The sequence below is a fragment of the Dendropsophus ebraccatus genome, chromosome 15 (assembly GCF_027789765.1).
Source record: "Dendropsophus ebraccatus isolate aDenEbr1 chromosome 15, aDenEbr1.pat, whole genome shotgun sequence".
In the NCBI taxonomy this organism is placed as follows: domain Eukaryota; kingdom Metazoa; phylum Chordata; class Amphibia; order Anura; family Hylidae; genus Dendropsophus; species Dendropsophus ebraccatus.
In genome coordinates, this window is record NC_091468.1 from 61939570 (window position 1) to 61952743 (window position 13174).

Below are 13174 nucleotides of genomic sequence, written 5' to 3' on the forward strand. Positions count from 1 at the left end.
ACAGCTCTGCACCGTACACTGTATACACACACAGCTCTGCACCGTACACTATATATATATACAGACAGCTCTGCACCGTACACTGTATACACACACAGCTCTGCACCGTACACTATATATACACACAGCTCTGCACCGTACACTATATATACACACAGCTCTGCACCGTACACTATATATACACACAGCTCTGCACTGTACACTATATACACACAGCTCTGCACTGTACACTATATATACACACACAGCTCTGCACCGTACACTATATATACACACACAGCTCTGCACTGTACACTATTTACACAGACAGCTCTGCACCATACACTATATACACACACAGCTCTGCACCGTACACTATATATACACACAGCTCTGCACTATACATTATATACACACACAGCTCTGCACTGTACACTATATATACTCACAGCTCTGCACCATACACTGTATACACACACAGCTCTGCACCCTACACTGTATACACACACAGCTCTGCACTGTACACTATATACACACACAGCTCTGCACCCTACACTGTATACACACACAGCTCTGCTCCGTACACTATATACACACACAGCTCTGCACCCTACACTGTATACACACACAGCTCTGCTCCGTACACTGTATACACACACAGCTCTGCTCCGTACACTGTATACACACAGCTCTGCACCCTACACTATATACACACACAGCTCTGCTCCGTACACTGTATACACACAGCTCTGCACCCTACACTGTATACACACAGCTCTGCACCCTACACTATATACACACACAGCTCTGCTCCGTACACTGTATACACACAGCTCTGCACCGTACACTGTATACACACAGCCCTGCACCGTACACTATATACACACACAGCTCTGCACCGTACACTGTATATACTCACAGCTCTGCACCATACACTATATACACACACAGCTCTACACTGTATACACACACAGCTCTGCAATGTACACTATATACACACACAGCTCTGCACCCAATACTATATACACACAGCTCTGCACTGTATACTGTATACACACACACAGCTCTGCACTGTACACTGTATATACACAGCTCTGCATTATACACTGTATACACACACAGTTCTGCACTGTACACTGTATATACACAGCTCTGCATTATACACTGTATACACACACAGTTCTGCACTGTATACATTTCTGCAGCAATCCCCACCCTCTATAGAGAGTGAAGTTGCAGTGAGGGAACCTTTGTTCGTGGACATTTGCAGACATTCGTTATAACGGGAGGCGATGACCATCTCACTTGCACTGTGTTGTTCTGTTGCGCACACTTGTACTGTGTTGTAGTATTGTACTTTGGTATGTAAAATGTGTCTTTATTATGTTCACTGTAATTGCACTGTATCTGCACCATATTCTGAAGGGGTTAATACCAAGCCAAGCCATGGCACAAGAAGCTTAGAAGCTGGTACTTTTCCATTGTTGCTGTGAGATAGTGTGCAGAGCTGAGTTTTTGGAGGGAGACCTTTTTACTGTCTGGAATGTTGTTTATGTCTACAAAGAAACTGCTGTGTCATTTCCATAGACTTATATAGAAACTCTTTACAAGTCTATAGTAGCCTAAAGTTTAAACATTGTATCTGTTAACCTCTTAAGGACATATGACGTACCCGTACGTCATATGTCCTCAAGACCACTTCAAAGCGGGGCCGCGCGGCGACCCCGTTTTGAAGCGCTGCGGTCCCAGGTGCCGCGTGCAGCCCGGGACCGCCGCTATTAGCGGGCATGGTCTGATCGCCGTGCCCGCTAATTAGCTAATTGGAGGCAGGTGGCAAAGTTGACAGCTGCCTCAGATTACCGGAGGCAACCTTTCCCTGGGGTCTAGTGGGGGAGCGATCTCCATGTCTGATGCCGGCCGGGGACTCATCCAAGATGGCGCCGTCCCCGGCTCGGCACTCGTTTGTTTCCGGCTGCAGCAGCCGGAAGCAAACGAATGCCGATCTCATTGATCTTTGCTGTATAACTATACAGCAAAGATCTCAATGAGAGATCAAAGTGGATATACTAGAAGTCCCCCAGGGGGAATAACCCTAACCCCAGGGGGAATAACCCTAACCCCAGGAGGGAATAACCCTAACCCCAGGGGGACTTCTAGTATATGTGTAAAAAAAAAAGAAAAAAAAAAAAAGTGTTATTAGTAAAAAGCCCCCTCCCCTAATAAAAGTTAGAATCACCCCCCTTTTCCCAGGTTATAAATAAAAGTAAATAAATAAACATGTTTGCTATCGCCGCTTGCGTAATCGGCCGAACTATTAATTAATCACATTCCTGATCTCGCACGGTAAACGGCGTCAGCGCAAAAAAATCCCAAAGTGCAAAGTTGTGCATTTTTGGTCGCATCAAATCCAGAAAAAATTTAATAAAAAGCGATCAAAAAGTCGTATATGCGCAATCAAGGTACCGATAGAAAGAACACATCATGGCACAAAAAATGACACCTGACACAGCCCCATAGACCAAAGGATAAAAGCGCTATAAGCCTGGGAATGGAACGATTTTAAGGAACGTATAGTTGTTAACAATGGTTTAAATTTTTTACAGGCCATCAGATACAATATAAGTTATATATCGTTTTAATTGTAACGACTTGAGGAACATGCATAACAAGTCAGTTTTACCCCAGGGCGAATGGCGTAAAAACACATATCCCCCAAATAAAAGAAATGCGTTTTTTTTTTCAATTTCACCACACTTTGAATTTTTTTCAGGTTTCGCAGTGTACTTAATGCAAAAATTCAGGCTGTCATTGCAAAGTACAATTAGTGACGCAAAAAATAAGGGCTCATGTGGGTCTCTAGGTGGAAAAATGCAAGTGCTATGGCCTTTTAAACACAAGGAGGAAAAAACAAAAACTAAAATTGGCTCCGTCCTTAAAGGGTTAAAGGGGTTATCAAGCGCTACAATAACATGGCCACTTTCTTCCAGAGACAGCCCCACTCTTGTCTCCAGCTTGGGCAGGGTTTTGCTGCTCAGTTCCATTGAAGTGGATGGAGCTTAATTGCAAACCGCACCTGAACTGGAGAAAAGAGTCGTGTTGTCTCTGAAAGAAAGAGGCCATGTTTTGTAGCACTGGATAACCCCTTTAGGGTATAAACCCACACACCGTATATGCAGCGTATTTACTGCTGCGATACGCAGCAAACTCGCAGCAAACTCGCAGCAAACTCGCAGCAGATTAGATCTAAATAACTGAACACAGCATCAAATCTGTACCAACAAATCTGCTGCGTATTTGTTGCATATCTGCTGCGTATATGGTGTGTGGGTTTATACCCTTAAGGCTGTGCTCGTCTGCTCCACCCCGCCCGCTAGAAGGTTTTAGTCTTCTCACAAACAGTATAAAAGGAAGAGTCAGTCAGTAGCCTAGTGGTTTGCAGGTAGAGACCTCTCTGGACGTATTTCCCATTGGGGTGCACCACGTCTTCCAGAGAGCAGCGAGACGTGGTGACACCTTGATAGTGTCTGGGGGCCCGGCATTGGGATCACTTCAACCCCGGACGCCGCACAGGTAGCAACTAGAACAGGATGTTTGGTAATTTGCTAGTAGTAGGTTTAAGTGTCTAGGCCTAAGGCTTGGTTTAAGGCCTAGCAAACAGGAGGAAAGGTACATCTTCTCATTCCTCTAGCAAAATGACAGTACATACAAGTAATCTTATGATACCCAGACACAATGAGGGATACCCAACAAGATGTTCCTCAGCCACACGACAACTTATACTTATAGTAGCTGGGATAACAGGTATTGGGACACTGCAGAATGATACAAGATGGAGTTAGTTAGTGGAAAATGGATTCATGAAGTGCAAAATGCTTATGTGCGTGGAGAATTGGGATACAGGGAATAAGGACAATATGAAACAAATAGGGGAAGTTTTATCAAACATGGTGTAAAGTGAAACTGGCTCAGTTGCCCCTAGCAACCAATCAGATTCCACCTTTCATTCCTCACAGACTCTTTGGAAAATGAGAGGAGGAATCTGATTGGTTGCTAGGGGCAACTGAGCCAGTTTCACTTTACGCCATGTTTGATAAATCTCCCTCATAGTGGTCTGCACACTGCAGTATGTATCCTGTGTAACAACGTATCTACTACATATTATACTATACCTAAATTCTTCTATAGTTAAAGTGTCACTGTTGTTCTTATTCTTTTTGTTGTTGCAGAAATCGATTGTACAGGCGATCCTAAGAAACTTTGTAATTGGGTTTATTAGCCGGAAAATGCATTTTTATCATGAAAAAGCAGTTTGAATCTCTCCCCCCGATCTTCATGGTTCTCTATGGAGAGGGGAGGGGTGGAGGGAGATAAGGCACCAAAACCGGACAACAAAGAGTTGATTTACAGCTACATCACCAGGCTATCTCCTCTGACGTCAGCACTGACCTCTCTGACCTCTGAATACCGCTTTCAGCTCCCACTGTGTAATCCTTTGTTCTCTGCTGGCGACTAATCTCCCTCCTCCCCCCTCCCCTCTCTATAGATTACACAGAGTTTGACTAATGTAAACTAGTTTCCTAATAATGAGCAGTGACTGAGAGAGAGGAGGGAGGGGGAACCTGGGGAAAGGCTTTTTGAATGCAGATAATGGCATATTTGCCTAATAAACTCAATTACAAAGTTTCTTAAAATCACCCGTACTATTGATTTCTGCAGGAAAAATTGTATTTTTTACACTAAAACGTTGTTCTACCCTTCAATTTTTCATTTTACAAGGGGATAAAAGAAGAAAAAAAATCACAAAACATGTAGCAAATACCCCACATGTGGACATAATGTGCCAAGCGGGCGCAGGACGAGCCTCCAAAGGGAAGGAGTGCCAAGTGGCGTTTGGAAGCTGGATTTCAAGGGCCATGTTGCATTTACAAAGCCCCCATACAGCCAAGACAGTGGAAACCCCCCACAAGTGACCCCATAGTGGAAACTACATCCCTCAAGGAATCAAACAAGGTGCAGTGAGCATATGGACCCCACTGGTGACGGGCACAAATGTGGAACAATGTGACGGGAAAGTGAAAACTTTAATTGTTTTGCCTATCATCTAGGGGTCCATATCCCCCCTGCACCCCTTGTTAGATTCCTTGAGGGGTGTAGTTTCCAGAATGGGGTCACTTGTGGGGGTTTTTGGCAGCACAAGGGCTTTGTAAATGCGACATGGCGTTCATCATCCATTCTAGCCAAATCCAGCCTTCAAAATCCAAATGGCGCTCCTTCCCTTCGGAGGCTTGCCCTGCACCCACATGGCACTTTATGTCCACATGTGGGGTATTTACAGACTCGGGAAATTGTTCTACACATTTTTGTTTTGTTTTTTTCCTCTTTTAACCCCTTGTGAAAATGAAAAATTTACGGCTAGACCAACATTATAGTGTAAAAAAAAATTTAACACTTCATTTTTACGCCACATTGTTCCACATTTGTGCCCATCGCCAGTGGGGTCCATATGCTCACTACACCCCTTTTTACATTCCTTGTGGGGTGTAGTTTCCATAATGGGGTCATTTGTGGGGGTTCAACTGTCTTGGCAACACAGAGGCCTTTTAAATGCAACATGGCCCCTCGAAATCCATTCCAGCCTAATCCAGCCTCCAAAAGCCAAATGGCGCTCCTTCCCTTTGGAGGCTCGTCTTGCGGCCGCATGTTGCCTTATGTCCACATGTGGGCTATTTCGGTACTCAAAGGAAATTGCACTACACATTTTGTATTCTTTTTGTTTGTTTTATCTTTTAACCCCTTGTGAAAATGAGAAAATCAAGACTAGATCAATGATTTAGTGTAAAAATTTAAATTTGTTTACACGAAATGTTAGTCTAGCCTTCATTTTCTTCATTTCCACAAGGGGTTAAAAGAGAAAATAAATTCAAAACGTGCAGTGGAGTCACACCTCACCATCTGGCATGTGACCGGTCGACAGCGGGTCAACACCACACACCTACACCACACACACACCTGTTCTGCACCCCTCAGCTAGGTAGCTGAGGGATGCAGAACCCTGGCAAAACTTTTTTTTTACACATTTATCACCGTGATCGGCCGTCTGGTACTGGCCCGCCAATCACGTGATCGGGGGGTGGCACCATGGCCACCTTCTCACATTACACTAATGGCGATTGGACAGCACCAATCGCCATTGATTTCCGGGTCACCGATGACCTGGAAAGCTGAATTCAGCTGTAATTGGCTAGTCTGAAATACAGCGATCGTCGGCACGGGGGGTGTAAATCACCCCCCCCCCATGCCAACGAGCCTAGATGGCCTGCTATCAGTTATAGCAGCCATTATTACCCGATCGATGTGTGTACACACAGCAATCGGGTAAACCGCGGGTGTAAATGTCCGTTTGCGTTAAGACACGGCCTGCGGGGGTGTACATTTATGCCCGCAGTCGCTAAGGGGTTAAGTCACTTCTATTGTATGCCAACAGTAATCCTTAATATTTCCTAGTTCCTGGCACTGCACCTTATTTTTCACTCAGTCCTTCTTACGTCCTCTCAGGTTCCTTAGGTTTTCTTTTGATGTACGATGGTGTGTTTCATCAGTGACCCACCAAGGATGGATGAAGACAGGAATTACATGGCTGCCAGGATATTAGACCTCACCTCAGAGATGATATACTGGATAACCGGAGAGGTGAGAGCTTCACATGTCGTCACTCTTATACCTATTACTAATACAGACTGGAAAGCTGAAGGATTGTTAGACTCTCTGTAGTGATTAGTGTCTCACCATACACAGGATTACACAGTAGTGAAGAAGTCATCTGGTGAGTGTGTGGCGCCCCCTGTGTCCGGAGGCTGGAGCAGCACCCAGAGCCCCATCACAGATCCTCCACTTCCATCACTGATACATGAGAAGAAGATCCTAGAACTGACCTCAAGGATGACTGAGATCCTGACTGGAGAGGTGAGCAATGCTGCTGGGAATGCTGGGACATTATACAATAACACCAAGGGAGGTGTCTGGAGGATGACGGGATCATTGTGTGTGTCAGGTTCCTATAAGGTGTCAAGATGTTGCTGTCCATTTGTCATTGGAGGAGTGGGAGTATATAGAAGGACGCAGGGATCAGAAGGATCTGTTAGAGCTCACCCTAGAGATATTCCACCTGATAACGGGAAAGGTAAGATCCTCACATGATGTCACTTTTTTATCTCTATTAACATAACAGGTAAATTCCTGGAACAGTGAAGGATTCTTAAGGTCCCCATATACTTTGAGGCACCCCGACAGTCCACTGACAGTTGTCGGTGGAGGAAGGGGTCAAGTGTGGTGGAAAATCACTGTCCGATCCCTTTGTTCTTGGAGAAACAAGCCGCAACCAGAGCAGTCTGGTTGTGGCTTAACACAACCCTCTCCAGAGGACACAGGCACGCTCGGCCGCGCCAAACATTCTTGTGTTTAGGGAGGAGGAGGGAGATAACTCATTCAGCCATCAGTAATTGAAGGTGTATGGCCAATTTTAGATTTTCAATGTCTCACCATACACAGGGTTACACAGTAGTGAAGAAGTCGTCTGGTGAGTGTGTGGCGCCCCCTGTGTCCGGAGGCCGGAGCAGCACCCAGAGCCCCATGGCAGATCCTCCACCTCCATCCCTGATACATAAGAAGAAGATTCTAGAACTGACCTCCAGGATAACTGGGCTGCTGACTGGAGAGGTGAGCAATGCTGCTGGGAATGCCGGGACATTATACAGTAACACCAAGGGAGGTGTCTGGAGGATGACGGGATCATTGTGTGTGTCAGGTTCCTATAAGGTGTCAGGACGTCACTGTCTATTTCTCCATGGAGGAGTGGGAGTATATAGAAGGACACAAGGATCTGTACAAGGACGTCATGATGGAGGATCAGCCGCCCCTCACATCACCGGGTAAGAGGAGACCTTCCCTGGTTGTAGAGGAGAGAACAGATCATCTGGTATATCACATATAGACATTGGGGGACATTTATGAACATTACACCAGAGGCGTACGCCAGGGAGAAGTTGCGGATTCGCCCCTTATCACTGGCGTACGCCATCTGTACGTTGGGCGGGCTGGTGGAGCTTGCGGGGCGTGACGAGGTGGGGAGGAGGCGTGGCCTCAAGGTGTTCTCGCAGGGGTAAATCATGACGCCAATCTACACCTGCTGGGAGCAGGTGTAAATTTGGTAAGCTGGGCGCAGATTCAGGCGCCCGGCCGGCCGGATTCACTAAGAGGCGTGCGCCTCTTGGCGAATCCTGCAGCGAAAAATGGGGCAAGGCTTAATATAAGACCGGCGTTCAGTCACTGTGTTACTTCCTATAGATGGATCCAGTCAGAGAAATCCACCAGAGAGGTGTCCCCGTCCTCTATATTCCCAGGATTGTAAAGAGGAGCAGCAACATGTTCCCCTGGATCATCAGGTAGATGGAGCTGAGATTCCTGTAAATCCTCTATAGGTTGATGTAATGAAGCTGTATACTAGACTCCTCCAGCAGCAGAGGAGTATACTATACACTCAGGGGGAGATTTATCAAACATGGTGTAAAGTGAAACTGGCTCAGTTGCCTCTAGCAACCAATCAGATTCCACCTTTCATTTTCCATAGAGTCTGTGAGGAATGGAAGGTGGAATCTGATTGGTTGCTAGGGGCAACTGAGAGAGTTTTACTTTACACCTTGTTTGATAAATCCCCCCTATAGTATCTCTTTTTATTGCTGGCTGCTTGTTTTTACCTGTCACCTGGATAGAAGGTGAACTGAATCTCCTTTTCCTTTATCTCAGAAAAATAATGCTGCAACAATGAGTGTTCTCGAAAAGCCCACATCAGTGTTCGTGAAAGGTAGGATTTTTTTTTTTTTAAAATAAATAAATCCTGTTTTATTATAAATTTCATTATTAATGTGATAATTGAGATAACATGAAAATAAAATTTTTAAAGGGCCCTGGGTACAGTCAAAATAATCAGTCAAGTCGTACTCACCTGTCCTACTGCCCCACCATTGCAGTCCTACCAATCCCTGGTCCTCTTTAGCTTCTTCCTGTTTCTTTTGACACCACAGCTATGCAGGAGTGGCTGAGCACAATATCATAGGAAATGTAAAGTTGAGAGGACCACGGACCACATGTAGTGGTGGGAGGAGCAGGACAGGTAAGTATTCCATCATATTACTGGCACTGCTACCATGTTATACAATATGAAAAATGCTGCAAAAATGAGAAACCCCTTCTGGTTCATTCCACATGAAGCATCCTGTATAATTGTTATTGCACAAGCCTGGAGAACACAGAAATGGCTGCACATCACACCCATGGTTGATACGAAAGCTTGTTCAGCTACATTAAAGACCAACATCAGAAATTAGTATATAATTTGATCAATATGATTTCTAGGCTTGTGCTATATAATTGACAAGGTGTCACTGTCATTTCATTTTATTTATTTTTTTCAGAAATCAATAGTCCAGGTGATTTTAAGAAACTTTATAATTGGGTTTATTAGCCGAAAAATGCATTTTTTATCATGAAAAAGCAGTTTGAAGCTCTCCCCCCTGACTTCATTGTTCTCTATGTAGAGGGGAGGGGTGGAGGGAGATGAGGCACCAAAACAGGACAACAAAGATTTGATTTACAGCCACATCACTGGGCTATCTCTGACCTCTGAATACTGCGCTCCCTTTGTTCTGTGCTCTCTGCTGGGGACTAATCTCCCTCCCCCCTCGCCTCTCCAAAGATTACACAGGGCTCCACTGATGCAAACTAGTTGAGATTTCCTGATAACGAGCAGTAAATGAGAGAGAGAGGGGGGGGGGGCCTGGGGAAAGTCTTTTTGAATGCAAATAATGGCATATTTGCCTAATAAACCCAATTATAAAGTTTCTTATAATCGCCTGGACTATTGATTTCTGCAAAAAAAAAAAAACACTACACATTTAAGTGTCCAAGCGAATGCATAACACCTACAAAGCAAAAAAAGAAAAAAAAATGTTGGACAATAAGAAACACATTAAAAATACAATATTTTATGTTATCAATTCCAAACATAGGAAATATCCATAAAATCAATGGGAGGAAGCAGTACAGATCACCAATTGGTAAAAGAGGACACACATATATAATATTCCTTACAGAAAAACACATACAGACACAGACAAAAAAAAAATATTGGTTTACAATAAATCCCCTACATCAGTACAGAATCACGTCAGCAGGCCGGGGGCCAAGACTAAAGAGTAATGCAGGAAGTACCTATAGAGCATACAAGGCCTGAATATCACAGATCCTTTATCTGAATTCTCTGCATTACTCTTTTGTCTTGCACAAAGTTAGCCGATTGTGGAAAGGTGATAAATTTGTCGGATGGGAATACTCCTTAAAGGGGTTGTCTGGGAAGTTTAGAAAGTTAGATAAGAGTAAGGGTACTATTAGACAAAACGATTAGCAGCCGTACTTGGCCAATAATTGTTTAGTGTAATAGGCCATGCTAAAAGGCAACGATCTGCCGACATGCACAATGTCGGCTGATCATTTGATCGTTGTCTTAAAGCATGTTTTAAAAAAGCGATCACAATAGCGATCCGAGTAACAGGGGCGGCGGCAGCAGAGTGCCGCTCTCCTCTATGGGCCATCTGGATGATCCATGGATGCTCCGCAACCCCCCCGCCCGTCTCGTTCCCGCTCAATACCAGTGCATGTAATAGCACAGACAGCGAGCCGGGAACAAGGAGCTATCAACAGGTCGGCACTCACCTGCTCCTAAATATCTGGCCTTCTAATGCAGCCCTTAGAACCCATATAAAATCTCAAAAGGAAATGTACTCACCCCTAACAGCTCTACTGCTGTTGTCGCTCCAGTGTTACATTAAGGGTACGTTCACACGTACTGGATTCGCAGCAGATTTCTCGCTGCAAATTCACAGCAAGACCCACTGCGGATCCCTGCCCAGTAAACTGTATGGGCAGACAAACTCGCAGCAGGATGCACATCCCGCTGCGAGTATGTCAGCAGCCCGCCCCGTTAACCCCCGCTCCAGCTTGCTTCTGGGGTTCCCGGCACGTCCTACTCGGCCAATCAGTGCACCCCACTGATTGGCTGAGCGGGACGTGAGGACCAGGAGCCCCGAAGCAAGCTGGAGCAGTGAGCAGGTGAAGTATAGGTTCTGGCGGCCGGGGGGTTAACGGTGCTGGCTGCTGACATACTCGCAGCGGGATGTCCATCCTGCTGCGAGTTTGTCTGCCCATAGTGTGTACAAGGCAGGGATCCGCAGCGGGTCTGGCTGCGAATTCACAGCGAGAAATCCGCTGCAGATCTGGTAAGTGTGAACGTACCCTGAGTGACATATTGTATTTTTACCTCTCTCTCCTTTTTTTTTCTTCATTTGAAGATGAGATGATCGGCTCCAATGGACATCTTATTATATCTCCCCATTGTGAAGGAAAAAATAACAATACTACACATGCTAATTCAATAACTCCTAAAGCCCCCCACATCAGTGATCTATCCGGTGCTACCGCTGGTCACCAGGAACCTTCATCTAATCCATCACAGATTGGAGAACAAAAAACTGGACAGAAAACTTTGTGTGATGGAGTTCACAAACACGAAAGACCATTTGTATGTTCAGAATGTGGAAAAACTTTTACTAGCAAATATTATCTTGTTTCACATCAGAGACTCCACACAGGGGAGAAGTTATATTCATGTCCAGTCTGTGGAAAATGTTATACTCAAAATTCACAATTTCTTATACACCAAAGAACCCACACAGGGGAGAAGCCGTATTCATGTACAGTATGTGGAAGATGTTTTGCCAATCCATCGAGTTTTGGTACACACCTAAAAATTCACACAGGGGAGAAACCATTTGCATGTAATGAATGTGGGAAACGTTTTACTCAGAAACAGCAACTTAAGTCACATGAAAGAATTCATACTGAGGAGAAGCCATTTCCATGTCCTGAATGTGGAAAGTGTTTTCGGCACAAAGGAAATCTTGTAGGACATATAAGAACTCACAAAATAATTTCATGTTGCAAATGTGGTAAAAAAATGTAGTAGAACATAAGAAAAATTACACGGGGTAGAGGCCCGTTTCTATCCTAAATGTGAGAAATGTTTTATAAAGAAACAGAGCTTTATGAATCTTAGAAGTCACGCCAAGGAGAATCCATATTTGGAGCACATATCAGCCTTCGTTCGTCATTTTAAAAGTCACCCAGGATGGAAGCCACTTTCGTGTTCAGAATGTGAAAAATGTTTTAACCATAGATCCATTGTTCTGCATCATCTAAGAACTCACACAGGGAAGAGGTCATTTTTATGTATAGTATGTGGGGGGGGGGGGGGGGGGGGAATTACAAAAAGAAAATGAAATCTTATTTCACATTAAAGAATTTACATGTGGGAGAAGTCATTTTATGTCCTGAATGTGGGAAATGTTTTAAATGGTATGTATTTAGCTTTTTATTTTATTTAATTTTTAACTGATCAGAGTTAGAGACTGAATAGAGGTTATCGAACTAGCGATTTTACAATACCAGAATTTTGAGTTCGATACCAATACCAACTTTTTTTTTTCAATGCTCGATACCATTTCGATACTTAATAAATTATAGAAAAAAAAAAATCTAAACACAAGAATAGAAATCCCCCCCCCTTTGCTTAAAGCGACTCTGTACCCACAATCTGACCCCCCACAAGCCACTTGTACCTTCAGATAGCTACTTTTAATCCAAGATCTGTCCTTGGGTCCGTTCGGCAGGTGATGCAGTTATTGTTCTAAAAAACATCTTTTAAACTGGCAGCCCCGTGCCCTATGGGAGTGGCCTAGATTGTGTATGCATGACCCTCCTCCCCGCCATCCTCATCATTAGGAATGCTCCAGGCAGATTGCCTACTATTCATCAGCTGTGAGAGGACGGCACATGGGCTGGATCGTTAAGCAGCTGTGCAAATGTTCAGCATGGAGAAAATGTTTCAGTGGCATCTCTAATGAAGAGGTTGGGGAGGAGGGACGGAGGGGTGGTGCAAAGTTAGGGCACAGATACTCCCGTTGGGCACGGGGCTGTAAGTTTAAAAGTAGTTTTTTAAGACAATAACTGCTTCACCTGTCAAACGGACCACAGGACAGATCTTGGATTAAAAGCAGCTATCTGACGGTACAAGTGGTTTGGGGGA

General features: G+C 44.5%; 1 protein-coding gene across 3 annotated transcripts in view; it reads left to right on the forward strand.

Moving 5' to 3' along the window:
• Positions 1-12335, forward strand: part of LOC138773837 (oocyte zinc finger protein XlCOF7.2-like) — a 34067-nt gene extending 21732 nt beyond the window's left edge. Inside the window, exons 1-9 of one of the 3 annotated variants that reach the window (XM_069954269.1) lie at positions 4062-4102; positions 6535-6669; positions 6775-6942; positions 7031-7159; positions 7528-7695; positions 7784-7907; positions 8323-8420; positions 8782-8839; positions 11382-12335. In XM_069954269.1, coding sequence (XP_069810370.1) covers positions 6562-6669; positions 6775-6942; positions 7031-7159; positions 7528-7695; positions 7784-7907; positions 8323-8420; positions 8782-8839; positions 11382-12052 — 1524 coding nt within the window. In that variant the 5' untranslated portion in view covers positions 4062-4102; positions 6535-6561 and the 3' untranslated portion in view covers positions 12053-12335. Of the gene's footprint in view, positions 1-4061; positions 4103-6534; positions 6670-6774; positions 6943-7030; positions 7160-7527; positions 7696-7783; positions 7908-8322; positions 8421-8781; positions 8840-11381 lie in introns of those variants that run through there. The other 2 variants (XM_069954272.1, XM_069954268.1) reach the window with 2 other exon arrangements.
• The last annotated feature ends 839 nt before the right edge of the window (positions 12336-13174 follow it).